Below are 16,795 nucleotides of genomic sequence, written 5' to 3' on the forward strand. Positions count from 1 at the left end.
TGTCCTTTATATTGCAAACTTGTGTGTTATGTGCATTACAGCCAGCGATCCAAACAGCAGCCCCCCCCCCCCCCCCCCCCGGCCCTCTTGCTTCTGGGTCTTTTGTGTGTGTGGTCATCATACCATTATAATTGAGGGCCCCTGAGCTAGCTTCTCCATAATTTATTTCTTAGAGCAGTGATTGTGTATCTGTGTAGAGTTCATCTGCTGATTAGATAAGTCACACGCACCTGCACAGTTGCGTGGGTTGGTCTTTATTCTGTCACCAGTGATGGAATCCAGAAGATCTGACGCAGGATCCTGGATCATAGTCCAGAACAAACAAGCAGAACCTGCTCAATAAACAACACAATCATGGTGTCTCTGTTCCACAGCAGTCGTGGGAACGTTGACACAATGTGCTGTTTCTAGATCTAAAGGTGTTTCTGCTTGTTTGGACAGCGCCGGCTCGACCCTTTAGTCCTTGAAGAAAGAACAAATCTGATGTGTGAACCTTGGATGTTTTTAACTCTTTGATGCCTGAATGATGAAATCTTCAACCATGATTTTTTAAAACTTTTTTTTCATTCATCTTCAGGTGTGGTTGAAACAAATTTCAACAAATATTTTTTGTAACATTTATTAATTTTCAAATAAGTTATTACACGTCCACCTCAGTGGACAGCGTGCATTCTGAACATGAAATATGTTGGCTTGACTTACTGAAGTCCAAATGGAGGGCCAATAAAGTCTTCAACAGCTGTGCTTAATAGCAAAAAATAAATAATAATAACAATTTTGAATTCCTTTCCACTGCAGTGGCCATTGTGCATGAAAGGGTTAAAGCTGGTAAACGTTTTGATTTGAACATCTTGATCGAACACATCTTCGTCCATAAACACCCGACGCAGTTAGATCATAACTGATAAATAAGTAATAACTCCTTATCTCCTGCTCCGCCCTGAACCCCCCCCCCGCCCTCTGACAAGATTTATTTACACTATTTAAACACGTGTTCCGTTTCCTGTCGCTGTCGTTGATGAATGAAGCTGAGACTGAGAGAAACCGTTTGACTGCCAGCGCTTCTCCAAGAAGTTTTAAATAGTTTAACAGCGTATTCATCCATCCACCTGCTGACAACATGTGTACCGGCGCGTGCTCCAAATTCATTGCCATCCCTCTGTACGTCCTGGCTCTGGTGTCAGTCATCTGCAACATCATGCTGTTCTTCCCGGCCTTTGACACGCAGTTTGCCAAGGCGGACAAGAAAGGGAATGCACGGATCACGGATGAAGTCAAATACATGGGAGGCTTGATTGGAGGAGGAATCATGGTGAGTAGCATGGACGTAATTTTCACTTTAGAATGTGTGTGTGTGTGTGTGTGTGTGTGTGGGGGGGGGGGGGGTCTTTACAGTATGCTCTAATGGGAAACAGGCTTCAACACAAACTGTTGTTTTCCGCTTGGTCCTAGAGCTCAACCAGTGTCAATTAAATATAGCGTAATATTGTTTTCGGATGGTAAAAAGTGCAGGGGTCAAAACTTAACTTTGGAAAAAAATTACGTCCATGGTGAGTAGACCAGTTCAGACCACAGTTGCTGTACGTCCTGTCCTCTGTGTTAGACACAACACGTCCATGGCTGCAGGAGGAGGTAGAGATGAGGTTCTGGCTCAGTCCACCAGGACTCAAGCTTTCACTTTGAGTGTGCTGATTAGAGATTTATCTTCAGAGATAACAGATCCTAACCTTATTGATCCGAACAAATCTACAAGTCCACGACTCCCTTCATGTATGATGGGACTTTGACCTTCTGGACACCAAAGTCCTTTCATGGGATTTGAGTGGAACTTTAGGTTGGAGACAATAAAACCGCTCCTTCAAGGTGTTTGCAAACCTGTTTGCTCTGCATTCAGTGGAACTGCCCAGTGTGTGACCTCACTGGCGCTGGCTTCACATTATGACATTTTCAGGGTGGGTTCAAAATGTTCCTTTTAGTTTTTCATCCATTTTTTTAATCAAATGTTCTCTTAGAACACACAAAAACTCCGCTGGCATCTAGAACCCATCTGTGGAATCTGTCTGGAAGAGGCCTGAAACCTTCTCCAGAAGCTGGGGTGATTCAGGAGGAACTGGAGACTGAATTGTATTATATTTTTATGAGAGTGTGTGATTAAAAGCAAACATGTTGTGTAAAGTTACCGATTGTCCCAGCTAACAGTCTAGATGAACAGGTTCTTTGTTCATTATCAGTGGTTCTGCTTTCTAGCAGCTGCAGCCCAGAGAACAGGTGGCCTAACACCTCACCCCATTTTGGGGTTTTATCACTCAGATGTTTATGAATGTCGATGATTTGTGAAATAATAATAAATATCAGTCAGTACATTGACCTAGTCCCAGTTAACGTGGAATGTTGGAGCTGGGATTCTAATTCTAGGACCTCCTTGGATCTGGTTGGGCCAGGCTAGGCGCTGTTTGCTCCGCCTTATTCTGCACTTTGCTCTGGCTAATGCTGCATCAGCATTTGTTCAAAGAGACGTTTCAGCTCTATGACTGACTATATGTGAAGAACTGATCATGTGACTAATGCCTCTTGTTAAGCAGGACAGCCATGTTGGATGTCCTGATGGTGGAGGTGGTCCTGTGCGTAGCATGATGGAACCAGTTCTAGTCTGCAGAGTTTCTCTGTAAAACTTCTAATGAGTCCTACCTAACCAGCCAGCTTCATGAACAGCCTCTGTTCGGAAAAATAGAGTTTACAGCACAGGCATGACTGCCTAACTTCTAGTCTAAGCTGAAGTCTAGCCCTAGTTAACAGGTAGTGCATCGAATTATCTGGATTTTCATGTGGAGTTTTTTGGTTATTTTCATGGACTACTCTATGTATTTTCACTGATCAGTTCTGAATCTTGGGTTGGGAGTAGGAGGCGTATAAGGTGTGATCTGAAACAAACATAGGGCCTTTGTAATTACTAATGAGACCACCAAGGCTCCTCCCTCTACTCAGCTCCTTGTTTATGTTGTTGATGCAGATGATCCTAACAGGTCCTCAACAACGTCCACCTAAGTAGTTTCATGGAATTCTGTGTCTGTGCTGTGGTTACTTCCATGGCATCCACAATTTTTTGGTTCATATTCATTTTTTTCTGTACATAATTTTCCTGTGAGTTCAGTCAGACTATATATATATATATATATATATATATATATATATATATATATATATATATACATATACATATATATATATATATATATATATATATATATATATATATATATACACAGTGGGGCAAAAAAGTATTTAGTCAGCTACCGATTGCGCAAGTTCTCCCACTTAGAATGATGACAGAGGTCAGTAATTTACATCATAGGTACACTTCAACTATGAGAGACAGAATATGAAAAAAAATCCATGAATTCACACGGCAGGATTTTTAAAGAATTTATTTGTAAATCAGGGTGGAAAATAAGTATTTGGTCACTTCAAACAAGGAAAATCTCTGGCTCTCACAGACCTGTAACGTCTTCTTTAAGAAGCTTTTCTGTCCTCCACTCGTTACCTGTATTAATGGCACCTGTTTGAACACATTATCTGTATAAAAGACACCTGTCCACAGCCTCAAACAGTCAGACTCCAAACTCCACTATGGCCAAGACCAAAGAGCTTTCAAAGGACACCAGGAAAAGAATTGTAGACCTGCACCAGACTGGGAAGAGTGAATCTACAATAGGCAAGCAGCTTGGTGTGAAAAAATAAACTGTGGGAGCAATTATCAGAAAATGGAAGACATACAAGACCACTGATAATCTTCCTCAATCTGGGGCTCCACACAAGATCTCATCCCGTGGGGTCAAAATGATCATGAGAACGGTGAGCAAGAATCCCAGAACCACACGGGGGGACCTGGTGAATGACCTGCAGAGAGCTGGGACCACAGTAACAAAGGTCACCATCAGTAACACACTACAACGGCAGGGAATCAAATCCTGCAGTGCCAGACGTGTTCCGCTGCTGAAGCCAGTGCATGTCCAGGCCCGTCTGAAGTTTGCCAGAGAGCACATGGATGATACAGCAGAGGATTGGGAGAATGTCATGTGGTCAGATGAAACCAAAGTAGAACTTTTTGGTATAAACTCAACTCGTCGTGTTTGGAGGAAGAAGAATACTGAGTTGCATCCCTGTGAAGCATGGGGGTGGGAACATCATGCTTTGGGGCTGTTTTTCTGCTAAGGGGACAGGACGACTGATCCGTGTTAAGGACAGAATGAATGGGGCCATGTATCGTGAGATTCTGAGCCAAAACCTCCTTCCATTAGTGAGAGCTTTGAAGATGAAACGTGGCTGGGTCTTCCAACACGACATTGATCCCAAACACACCGCCTGGGCAACAAAGGAGCGGCTCCATAAGAAGCATTTGAAAGTCCTGGAGTGGCCTAGCCAGTCTCCAGACCTCAACCCCATAGAAAATCTGTGGAGGGAGTTGAAAGTCTGTGTTGCTCGGCGACAGCCCCAAAACATCACTGCTCTCGAGAAGATCTGCATGGAGGAATGGGCCAAAATACCAGCTACTGTGTGTGCAAACCTGGTAAAGACCTATAGTAATCGTTTGACCTCTGTTATTGCCAACAAAGGTTATGTTACAAAGTATTGAGTTGAAGTTTTGTTATTGACCAAATACTTATTTTCCACCCTGATTAACAAATAAATTCTTTAAAAATCCTGCCATGTGAATTCATGGATTTTTTTTCACATTCTGTCTCTCACAGTTGAAGTGTACCTATGATGAAAGTTACTGACCTCTGTCATCATTTTAAGTGGGAAAACATGCACAATCGGTGACTGACTTAATACTTTTTTGCCCCACTGTATATATATATATATATATATATATATATATATATATATATATATATATATATATATATATGATAGAGTGATGGTCTATGTTCCTTCTGATGGATTGTCAGTAAATCAGAGCGAGAGGTCCCGGTTTCAAATCCCGGACGAGCCCCCTTATGTTACAACCCAGGTGTCTAGGGGGCCTGGGGTAACATGGAGGACACATGACACAAAGGAAAATTAACAAAGGTTTTATTTACTTTTCTCCTTTTGTTTTTGTCTTACTCTAGAAAAGAAACCACCGTGAAACAACCCATTTAACCAAAACAGGCTCAAGCACTAAAATGTAACATAACAAATCTCAAAAAGCTAACAGATTACCCCTAAAGCTTATTTCTTTTCAATAATCAATATCAAAACCCTAAGTGGGAGACAACAGACCAGAGGAAAGGCAGCTCTGCACTATTGTCCCCATTGGTGAGGAGCTCCAGCAGGTCCTTTAAGCAATCTGCGGCTGATGAAAACCCAGCTCAGCTGGTGCAGGGAGGAGCAAGGGTGAGCAAACAGGCCATAGTCTGCAGGCATGCTCCTCAGATGCAGCATTAATGAGAACACAAAAAATGCACAGAAAATGAAAACACAACACAAAAAGGCTCCAGCCGTAACAGTTGTGTTTGTTAGTTTTACCTTTTGCACATTTTTCTCCATCTTAAACATCTTGTGTGTTTTCGTGTAGGTCCTTATTCCTGCCATTCACATCCACCTGACAAGTGCCAAGAACTGCTGTGCTAACCGCTGTGGGGTGAGTGTGTCCTGCAGGGTTGCTGACCAGCTAAAGATATTTAATAACCTGATGCTTGGTGGTGATTTTCTCTTTTCTGTTTATAATGCTAATGCTGTTTGTTTTTAGAGGCATAATATGCAACATTTTCATATTTTTAAATCCTTCTCTTGAGCCAGTGTGTGCTAAAACGACCCGTTAATGAAATGTCACTCCGACCCCCCGCCGCCCTCGTTGGCCAGAAAAATTGAACTTGCAACTTCAGAGTGCAGATCTGGTCCTTAGGCTCCACTTTAGTCTGCTAAATGTGGAGCTTACATGCCAGGAGATGCAGTCTGGTTCCAGCAGGTTTCCTACGTGTTTTAGATCATGATTACAGCTGATTTGTGTGATTTAGTGATGAATCACTCCTGTAGACACTAAGGAAGGCTGGGGAGACATTTCAGCTGTTAGACTAAGGTGTTAAAAAGGCAAACTCACAGTATGGAGATAATTGTCACTTCTGGTTTCACTAAGGAACACTAGAGGGTGGTAAAAGCAAGCAAAACTGCCTGGCATCCCTTTAAATATGTAGCTGAAGTAGGAAAAGAATAATTTTTTACTGGGTTATAGCAGCATGGAAATAAACCCTCCTCTCAGTCATCCAGGACTCGATGATCCTAGTCTGGACCCAGGACAGATCATGGTTTCAACTCTCAGTTCCTGGTTCAACATCAGCTCGGCCTTTAGAGTTTTGTTGGGACCTGCTCTTTGGCTTTTCCTCTGACTGGTCTGACTAGCTGATGAAGAACATGTGGTGTTTCCCCCTACAGATGTTCCTGTCCATTGGGTTTGCAGCCGCTGGTGTGTTGGGGGCTATTTTCAGCTTGAGTGTAGCTTCTGTGGGTTTGGCCAACGGGCCCGTGTGCTCCTCGAGTAAAGAGTACCCTGAGAACCATTGGGGAAGACCCTTTGCCAACAGGTGTGTGTTTTTATTTGATGTATCAAAAGCCTATAAAACTGATGTGTATTTGTAACTATTTACCTAATGATTGTTCTTTGGAAAATGCTTCGTAGTTCTGGGAGCTACCTGAGTGACAAAAGCTTGTGGAGTTTGTGTAAGATCCCTGAAAATGTGATTGAGTTCAATGTGGGGCTGTTCTCCACGCTGCTGGTGGCGGCCTCCCTGGAGCTCATCCTCTGTGCCATCCAAATGGTCAACGGGCTGTTTGGCTGCCTCTGTGGCACCTGCTCTGGGAAGGAGGTGAGCAAAGAGCTGACTAGAGGTCTGCTGTAGAGCCTGTTCTGCAGCCCATATGGTCCAGTGAACTGGTTTTCCAAACTGACAGCTGCTGTTTTCTTTCTGACCAGTGAGTGAAACCAGACCTCCACCACACCAGGATCTCCGACTGAGAGCTAAAGGATATCCAACAGGTCCATCATCAGCTGTTATCTACACCATCACCTTCGTCAAGTTCCACAATGGGACAGAAAAGCTTTCCCATCAGACTGCGATGACTGGTGATGTGCACCTGGAACCATTTCATGATGAGTTATATGATGTAAAGTTGTTTAAATATTTTGTAATAAACTTTGATCAATTGACATCCTGTGATGGATTTTTATTTCTGATGGACGCCTGATCAGCTGTTCATGGACATGAATTTAGATTCAGGTCCAACAAGTCCAACAGGTCCTCAGAGTTCTACCTTTTCTCAAAGAAAAACAATCAAATCAAACAAACGTAATGATGATTTCATTTCTGATGTCTCCCCATAACGACCAGATCAGTCAGCTACGCCTGCGAGTGGTATAGACATCTGCTGGTTCAGGCATGTTTCCAGCCAAAGAACTATTTAGTAGAACCAGTCAGAACCAATTGTTTAACTTGTGAATTGGTTCTGATGAATCTGTTGAGTATTTAAGGGGCCAATTGTAAGTTTCCCTTCTCTTTGAATATTCTCTGAAAAGCAGCAACATGGAGGCCTCAAAATAACTCTCACGTGAGCTGAAAAAAAAAAAGATAGTTCACCATCATGGTTTAGGGGAAGGATACAGAAATCTCAGAGATTTCAGCCGTCTGTTTTCACAGTTAGGATCATTCTGAGGAAATGGAAGCCCACAGGCACAGTTCAAGTTAAGGCTCCAAGTGGAGGACCAAGAAAAAACTCAGATGAACAGAGGTGAAGAATGGTGAGAACAGAGTCAACCCACAGACCTACACCATCATCTTGCTGCAGATGGAGTCACTGTGCATCTTTCAACCAGTCTGTGCACTTTACACGAGGAGATGCTGTATGTGAGAGTGATGCAGAGGAAGCCTTTTCTTCACCCACAGCACAAACGGAGCTGCTTGAGGTACGCTCAATCACTTTTGGACAAGCCAGCTTCGTTTTAGAATAAGGAGCAGCGGACTGATTAATTTGCCTCCAACATGCCTCCATCTAAAAGGCTAGGTTATCCAGAGTTATCTATGTAGTTATGCTGCTATAGGCTTAGACTGCTGGAGGACACACTGACCACTTTCCACACTCTACTATATAGCGCTATAGAAATGATATTTTCTTCTTCTTCTTCTACTACTGTCTTCTACAATCTGCTTTTTAACTGTATTATTTCCTGCTATTTCAGCTGTTAACTTTATTTTTCTCTAAGTGTTTTTCTCCCCAGAAGAAGCTACAATGATGTTCTGCTGAGCTCTGGTAGCCTCATGGAGGGGGCCATCGTCTTGAACATTGCTGCTAACCATTTTATCATTCTCCCTCTCCTCCTACTACTGTGCTACTACTAGTTTACCCGTTTAATTATAGATTCACTAGGATAAATACAATAAAGTTTTTCTCTCACCAAATAGAATATTTACTAAGAAATCACAATGTAACCGTAGAAACGTGTGTGTGTGTGTGTGTGTGTGTGTGTGTGTGTGTGTGTGTTCTGTCTTCTCCGTCCCCAGTGAGTCGTGGCAGATGGCTGCTTATACTGAGCCAGGATCCTCTGGAGGTTTCTTCCTGTTAAAAGGGAGTTTTCCTCTCCACTGTCGCTACATGCTTGCTTAGTATGAGGATTACTGTAAAGTCACTGACACTAGTCAGTGACTTGATGAAATTTGCTGGGTTCCAAGCTATGAGGCAATAGTTCAGAGTCCTCGCTTAGCGAGCTGCGGGGCAAGTGGTGTGCCGAGGTGAACGAGTGCGGAGACCCAGCCGGGCGGGCGGTGAGGAAGCAGAGAGGGGAGATGCAGGAACCGTGGAGGAGGATGGGATGTGGTATGAAGATCCGTGGTTCTTTGCAGAGTAGGTGAAGGTAGTGGTGATAATCCTAGACGGGGCAAACAGACAGGGGTTCAGGAGCAAGTTCAAAGTCGGAATCCAAAAACAGTCCATGGTCAAAATCCAATAATCCAAAACATGCGAGGGCAAACTACTAGGAGTCAAACAAATACGAGTGGCAGGTGTTACCAAAACTGGAGTAATCATCCGGCTTTGAGTGGTGTCTCCATCCTCCTTCTAAACCTGAGCTCCTAATTACTTATTCAGCGCAGCTGGTCCCCCTCCGCTCCTCACCTGTGGAAAACAGAACCTCAAAGGTGGTTAATGAGGAGGAGCACTCACCTCGGCACGAGAATCATGACACCCTGAATCCGTGCAGCTGCGTCACAGCCATGGTGAACAGGATCTCAGCATCCAGCTGGAAGCCATGCAGACTGAGAAAACTTTGAAGAGCCGGAATCAGCTTAGATGTTAAAACCCTGCGAATAATGTCCATAAAGTGAAAATCTTTATGTGGGAGGCTTGATAAAACGTTTTATTGGACTTTACTCCATAAACGACTGTGAAATACAAAAGAGATGATTGTGTGTCGCCCTCTCCAAAGAACGCCTGGATTCCTGCACCAACGGACAGTTTGTGAGGCTCATTTTGTTCATGGTAAGTCCTTGTGACCTCAAGATGTTTGAAAGCTTTTGACTTTTCATAAGTGATGGATCCAGGGCTTTCTGTTAAATAGGAATAAACTTTAATTTTGTCTTCAATACAGATTTTAAGCTTCTCTCTAAACCTCCTTCTGTCTTTATATGGTAAAGTGTTCATATATTGGTGATTTTGTCCGTAAACTCTCATGAAAGTGTAAGTCGCGTATTGATAGCAGGCCACATTGTGTTTGTTGCCACCCAGCCAAACGCACATTCGAACAAAGATGACAAAAGATGTCAACAAAGATCCTCCTATACCAGCAGCTTCCTGAAGAGACATATAGGGGCCACACAAAATCGCTCAGAGGGCCGCAAATGGCCCCCTGGCTGCACTTTGGACATGCCTGGCCTAAGCCTTCCCTTGTCCCTCAGGATTCACCCCGTTTTTCATGTGTCTCTCATCAAGCCAGTATCTTCCAGTCCCTTGTGTCCGTCTCCTGCCCCTCCGCCTGCGCCTCGCCAGTTTGATGGGGTCTCATCTACCCAGTGTGTCACCTCTCTCTCTCTCTCTCTCTCTCTCTCTCTCTCTCTCTCTCCTCTCTCTCTCTCATCAGTTTACTGGTTGCATTTAAAATGAGCAGCAAGTTTTACACTCAGTTGCAGTAAAATGTAAATGGCCTGTATTTGATATAGCGCCTTCTAGAGTCCTGGAACCCCCCATGGCGCTCTACAACATAATCAGTCATTCACCCATTCACCCACACTGGTGGGAATGAGCCACTGCTGCCCTGGGGCACACTGACAGAGGCGAGGCTGCTGAGCACAGGTACCACCGGTCCCTCCGACCACCACCAGCAGGCAAGGGGGGTTAAGTGTCTTGCCCAAAGACACAACAACAGTGACAGACTGAGCGGGGCTCGAACCTGCAACCTTCCGATTACGGGGGCGAGCACTTAACTCCTGTGCCACCGTCGCCCATGTAAAAATGGAAGTTACTACAGCTGTTGACCAGCAGTCTTGAGAAGTCTTGAGTCCAGCACATCTGAGAAGGAGACAAGTCCCTGGTTGAACATAGATGTGCTGATTACTCATTACTGGCCATCCATTCCTTTGCAGTGGACAAACATAGATCTTCCATCTGCAATAGAATTAGCTAAATCAGACTCAAGCGCCCTAATAGTAGCTGCTGGGCTGATTTGGGCGTACACTGTGCGACTTTTTCACTCGCAGCGTTCAGCTTCAGCTCAAACTGTACGACTTCCTCGCAGGGCAGATCTCACGAGTGATGTGCTCACACTGCACGACCCAGTTCTCGCATGCGACCTGACTGCTCACACTGTACGTCTGGTAGCAACACGTCGGACCTAAAAATGTGCTAAAAATAGCAGTTTTCACTCAACACGTCAGACTTTTTTGTCTTGCCTGTTGTCCTTCGGGAGTGCTGCAGGAGGACACACAGGGATTTATGGGGGTTGGATGAGGAAAACGAAATAAAGAAAGTAAATCTGTGTTTTGTGATCAGTTTAATTTGACATGAACACGACAAACACGCTTTCTTGACAATCCTTGTGAGTAAAAAAAACGTGTAGAAATAAAAACGAACAGCGTGTGTTATTAGGGAAATAGCGAGCGGTGTTGATGCAGGATTGCGCATGCGCCGTGAGCGGTTCTGATACATTTTGGGTCGCAGCTGCTCGCAGCGCCGCTTCAACAGTGCGATACCCTCACGAGGGACGAGCAAAATATTAAACACACCAGAAGTCCATGCGACCTCACGATTGCTGATCGCCTCTCGTAACCCCCTGTACACTACACGACCGCTCGGCGCAAAACTCGCCCCGATCTCATGGATTCTCGCACGAGTGGAAAATCGGCTCAAAAAAGTGAAAAAGTCGCACAGTGTACGCCCGGCTTTATGCATACAGTTTGCAACCCCTACTTCTGTTTGGCCAGTGTTTGCATGTCAGGAATTACTTGTGACACGACTGTGTGATTGGTTTCTTTGCTGGCCTGAGGCAGCCCATAACATTCCAACCAGGATGGGTTCATGAACAAATGGCTCTCAGCATCAGAGGCAGGGCCGAATGGGCCCCTGGGCCGAAAGTGCCCAAAGCCCCCACCCCACTCCTCCTCACTCCACAACATCCCCCCGCATGGGTACTGATGCCTTAAGCATCAGATACTAAATGGGAAGTAAATGCCATGTGAAAACATTTTCCTTCCACATACCAAATAAATAAATATCAATAATACGAATGCTAATACTACTAACTGTAATAATAGTAATTTCAGTTTGCTTTGTTTATTGTAGAAATAAAGTTTCTTGGACTGACACAGGACCATAAAATCTGCTGGAAATCCAAAATAAAGTTAGATAAAAACTGGAAAAGACAATTGCAATATTTCGAATAACATATTACACAAGGCTCAGCTCCGTCTGTGTTCACCTTTAATGTTGCCTTATATCACTTGTGGGGAAACACTATGAGGCCATTATATTTGTTTCAAAAGAGAGAAACCAGAAGAGTTCCCAATTTGGGTTTTAGGGTCAGCAAATGCAATGGTTGGGGGAGCAGAGTCCTTTTTGCCTTGGGCCCCCAAATGCCTTGAAACGGCCCTGGGTGTGGGACTGAGCTTTGAAGATCATCTGAATTGTTTCAAATATGTAAATAATCCATGCTTAAATTGTTGCTTTAAACAGGTAAGCAGGTGTAGTGGAATTAACCTACTTACCTTTTCCTTTTCAAGCACTTTGTTTTATTTTTTGTCTTTTATTTGATTATTTTACCGTCCTGTCTCTCTCACCTTCCTGCATCTCCCCTCAACCCTCTAGAAAAACAGTTTCCCGGCTTTCCAACTTTTTCACCTCATAAGCTACTTTTGAACTAATATGCCGCTCAACGCAATCTACCGACCGCAAATATTAAATAGCAAAGTGCCGCAGCCACGGCAGAGAGGTGAAATCACCGGAGTACGGGTCATGAGAGGCGGAGCGGTTCAGACACGTAAAAAAGACACAGAGTACTAGAAAATATGAGCATAAATGAATGATTGTGTGTTAGTTACTTTCTTTTGCTGGCGCCACTTTGAGAATGATACTGTGGTTGTGAGCAGGTCAGCAAGAAGCTCAGGAGTGCATGAACAATCAGCGCTCTTCATACTTGAGGAGATGCTGAAGCTAGCGTGAGAGAGGCACACAGACTTGGAAAAAAAGGGTGGAGTAACTCCACGTGGGAAATAAAGTATTTTAATGATCATCTCAGTGTTGTTTGTGTCGTGCCGATAGCTGAATCAGTTACTGTATGATGAATGTCTCCCGGATGTTTTTCTGCTAGACCTCTGTTATTCCCCTTCCTTCTCTCCCTCCCTCCTCCTACTCAGTTCCCACTTGGGCCCTGAGTGGGCGTGGTCCCCTGGGTCCATGCCCACAATGCCTATTGAATAAACCAGCCTTGATCAGAGGGCCTATTTCTGTGGTGCTGGGACCTGGTCAGCCGGTTCTTCCTATAGTGAAGACACTTGTAAGCCTGATTTATACTTCTTCGTCTGTGCCGGGACGGAGACACGCCTGAAGGACGCCATTATCCATCCTTTCAAGGGCTCTCCAACAGGCTCACAAGGACAGACGGAGTCGAGCTCTCTTTTCTAAACATCCATCCATCCATCGAGATGGAGAACGCAAGCTTGTGATTGGTCAGGACGCCGCTGTCGTCTACAGTGCCGCCATTGCGCCCTCAAAAACATAAAGAATGCCGAGGATATCTAGCGGCAGACACAGAGCAGCTTGAAGAATCCCTTGCGGAGAAACTCTAAAATATGAATGTTTTCCCCGTGACAGGAGCAGTGAAAAGATTTTTGATTGGGAGAAAGTGTTTTATGAGTGGACGGAAATGACGGCAAAATTGGGTTTAGAGGTGGTGAGCACATGAAGAGGTGGAGGAGAATGAGTGACAAATTTGTCCGTGTTAAAAAGTCACTTAAATTAAAAAACAAAAAACACAATATAAACACAATATCTTGGACCGGATATCACAGAACAGCTCCATGCCCTCTGTTGTCCTGGCGGGGAATTGCTTTGCAACACAAAGACGGAGAGGTATGAGGGCAAATTGTGTCCATCAGTGCATACGTGTCTCTCCCTGGTGGAGCTGACTAGCCTGGCCTGCCAGACTCCTCCTCTGTTTAATTCTGCACAGAGAAAGGGTCTGGGAGCTCTCCTATTCAAATAACCCCACCCCCTGAGAATTCTAACCGAGCCAATCAGAGCTGAGTAGCGTACGTCACACACCATAATACCGAGTTTGTCGAACATGGCGAGTTCGCTGAGGCTCTTTCTTCTGTTCTAAATGACTTGGACATGTCTTTAAAACCACAAGTAGAAGCACTAAAAGCATTTCTTCTAAAAAAAAAAGATGTTTGCGCCATTGTCAGCCATATCTTTTTTTTTTTTTTTTTGCTACAGCTAGAAAACTACGGCGGTACAGTCGGCATTTTCTCCTTTTTTCTGATTGGTTATTTTTGAGCTGGCTAGTCCCGCCCCTCATGTGCCTCTCTGCCTGTGAGTCACCAGACACTTTCTCTGTGCAGAATTAAAGAGCAAGTCAACCCCTACCAGAGTCTAACTCCACTCCCACTTCATGTTTGAAAAATGCAACAAATGCTGTTGCCTGGCAGACCGAGGGGGCAGAGCCGCTGACAAATACACACACACACTCAGGTTCACGACAGCATTGTGACATCATAATGTACCAGTTTACATCATAGCATACTTCTTAGCCAATAGCGGTGGCAGATTTAAATTAAAATACAGTGCAGAGTTTTTACCTGACAACAGCACAACACTGCCAGTTTTAGGCAGAATATTTAAATTTTAACTAAGATGCACTGAAGTGCCAAATTATTGACGACACGTGTCTGCAGCACGATTAGACTTATTTAGTTTATCAGCAAAAAAAAGTTTATTTGGGGGTGACTTGCTCTTTAAGTGAAGCTCAGGTATTCCGATGGATTAGAACATAAGGAGTAGAGCAGCTGGTCCTGGTAACCTCCTTAATGCAGCCACCAGTTTAGTGATTAGAGGCTTCGCTTCCAAATCTGGAGACAGAGCGTCCTCCTAATCAGGCTTGTGCCCAGATCGCTGTGTCTCTGTTCATTGGTTGGATTTTAGATAAACAAACATTAAATTCATGTTATAGACAGTCTCTAGAATATCAGCATTTCTGTGAGTCCACTGCTCAGTTCAGCATGAAATAATAATAAAAAAATAATAAAAAATAAATCACAAATAAATAATAATAATAATAATATTAATAATAATAATGATAGTAATAGTAATTGTAGTAATAATAATAAATAATAGTAATAATAATAATAACAACAAGAAGAAGAATATGTATTCAACTTTGTATTAAAACAAAAAACACACTTTGTTCAGAAAATTAAAATCTAGTTTTAGCTTCAGTTTCTCCACATTTTTCTCTACACTAAAAATTGCAGCACGCGTAGAAAGATTTTGCACACTTAAACTCTTTAATGATCTAAGAAGTTCTGCTGAGGAGCCAACCACTCCCTCTATTCCAAATGCGTTTAGAACAATGCCCACTGAACCCCTTAGAGTCCAAAACCATGTTCTTCTTCAGCATGCTCACTATTTGTCTTGATGTTTCTGCTCCTTCCACTGTCCAAACAATCTCCATTCCTGCTGCAGGATGGTCCAGAGGCAGAGACGGAACGAACTGGCATATGTTCTTTAACACAAACCTTTCAGAGAACTTGGTATACTTTAAAGAATTTGTTTAACATTCGCTGTTTGAGTCTGATTTACACCATCCAGTAGGTAGTCAAATGTCAGACAGGAAGCAGCACTTCTAGCCAAACACTGGAGGTTTCAACAGTGGCGGCTTTAGCAGTTTGGAGGCCCAAGCCAAACTAAAGAATGGGGCCCCCCGCAGCTGTTGTCTTGAATCATTTTGAATCCATACTTAAGCCAAATTTCTACTTCTCTGTCAGCTCCCCGAGGGAGAGACGCATATGTGTTGATGGATACATTTTACTTTTGGACTTCTGCGTCAGATGGGAATTGTTGCAACACAAAACAAACGCTTGCTGCATATCTTTGGACTCCTTCAGTCTCAGGTAAAGAAACATTCATATTTTCAGACTTTTTACGTGATGCTTTCTTCAATCTGTTCTGTGTCTCTAAATATCTTTTTACTTTTTGAGGGGGCGAAGGTGGAGCTGTTGATGAGTTTACTGGAAGCAGCGTGGTGGCCTTCATTTTTGATGGACAGTTAAAAATTTGGGCATGTCTCTTGTCACCTTCTGCAAGCGCGTCAGAGAGATCTCCTTCTGACACGTAATGGTGTTGCGTGTTTCCGTATCGATGCAGACGGAGAAGTATAAATTAGGCTTTTGAAAAAAAAATGCTACCCCAAGCAACAACTTCTTGCTTTTTATTTGCAGCATGAATATTATTGTGGCTTTCAGTAAATTGTACTCTTCAGCACTAAATAAATCTGTAAAATCTGGCTGTGTTGCAACCATTGGCAGCGAGTGAATTATTGTTTTTGGTTAGGGCACATTTTTGCAAGTCAGTTCTCAGGTGCACTAACCACATCTCACCATTAGAGGATGCCAAATTACAAACCGACAGACACGCTACCAGGTCCACACGCACTTCCAGCACAAAAAATAAAACTTGTTTAATTTTCACCAATGTATGCAAACTGCACACATACTTAACAGGAAGTTGCTAAACATCAAAATCCACGTTTTCTACCACAATTCTGGGAGGCTGGAGTGGCAGATTAGTTGATCTCTGATTGCAGGGCCACCACTGCTAAAGGGGGACCCGAAAATCTGTAATCCTCCTTTCTGCAATGAACACCTCGTGCATCTTTGACTGCAATGGAGAAGCAGAGCCTGAAAACCTCCGCTAGCCTCGGCTAGCTTACCCAGCTCGAGTTTCTGTACCAACCAGCTGCCCCACCCAACACGTTACCTTTCAACCCATGCAGTAGTATGTTAAATGTACATGAATGCACAGCATCTTCCCCCATTCAACCAGCCAAATAAAGTACAGAAATATAATTTTACTTACTGATAAAAATGAAGCAGACTTCTTGAATGAACTCTTTGTGCTTTCCCTCTTTGTCCAAATAATTCCATGATTAACATCCAAACACAAACATGGCCTTATAGGAAAAGCTTAAGAGGAGTTAAACAACAATGCCACCTAGGAATTAATACTGTGGGCCATTCACTCAGGATATATATATATATGCATGTATATATATATATATATA

General features: G+C 43.5%; 1 protein-coding gene across 1 annotated transcript; it reads left to right on the forward strand.

Moving 5' to 3' along the window:
* Nucleotides 1-998: 998 nt before the first annotated feature.
* tm4sf21b (transmembrane 4 L six family member 21b) lies at nucleotides 999-7,186 on the forward strand. Its single transcript, XM_015957779.3, has 5 exons — nucleotides 999-1,312; nucleotides 5,558-5,623; nucleotides 6,415-6,563; nucleotides 6,659-6,845; nucleotides 6,953-7,186. The coding sequence occupies exons 1-5, from the start codon at nucleotides 1,121-1,123 to the stop codon at nucleotides 6,953-6,955; spliced, it is 597 nt and encodes a 198-aa protein (XP_015813265.3). The 5' UTR covers nucleotides 999-1,120; the 3' UTR covers nucleotides 6,956-7,186.
* The last annotated feature ends 9,609 nt before the right edge of the window (nucleotides 7,187-16,795 follow it).

This window comes from Nothobranchius furzeri, chromosome 3 (assembly GCF_043380555.1).
Source record: "Nothobranchius furzeri strain GRZ-AD chromosome 3, NfurGRZ-RIMD1, whole genome shotgun sequence".
Lineage (NCBI taxonomy): Eukaryota > Metazoa > Chordata > Actinopteri > Cyprinodontiformes > Nothobranchiidae > Nothobranchius > Nothobranchius furzeri.

Coding starts and splice junctions, on each gene's coding strand:
- tm4sf21b (XM_015957779.3), top strand. CDS start 1,121: ATGTGTACCGGCGCGTGCTCCAAATTCATTGCCATCCCTCTGTACGTC. Junction 1,313..5,557: donor TGATTGGAGGAGGAATCATG/GTGAGTAGCATG, acceptor GTTTTCGTGTAG/GTCCTTATTCCTGCCATTCA. Junction 6,564..6,658: donor GGAAGACCCTTTGCCAACAG/GTGTGTGTTTTT, acceptor AATGCTTCGTAG/TTCTGGGAGCTACCTGAGTG.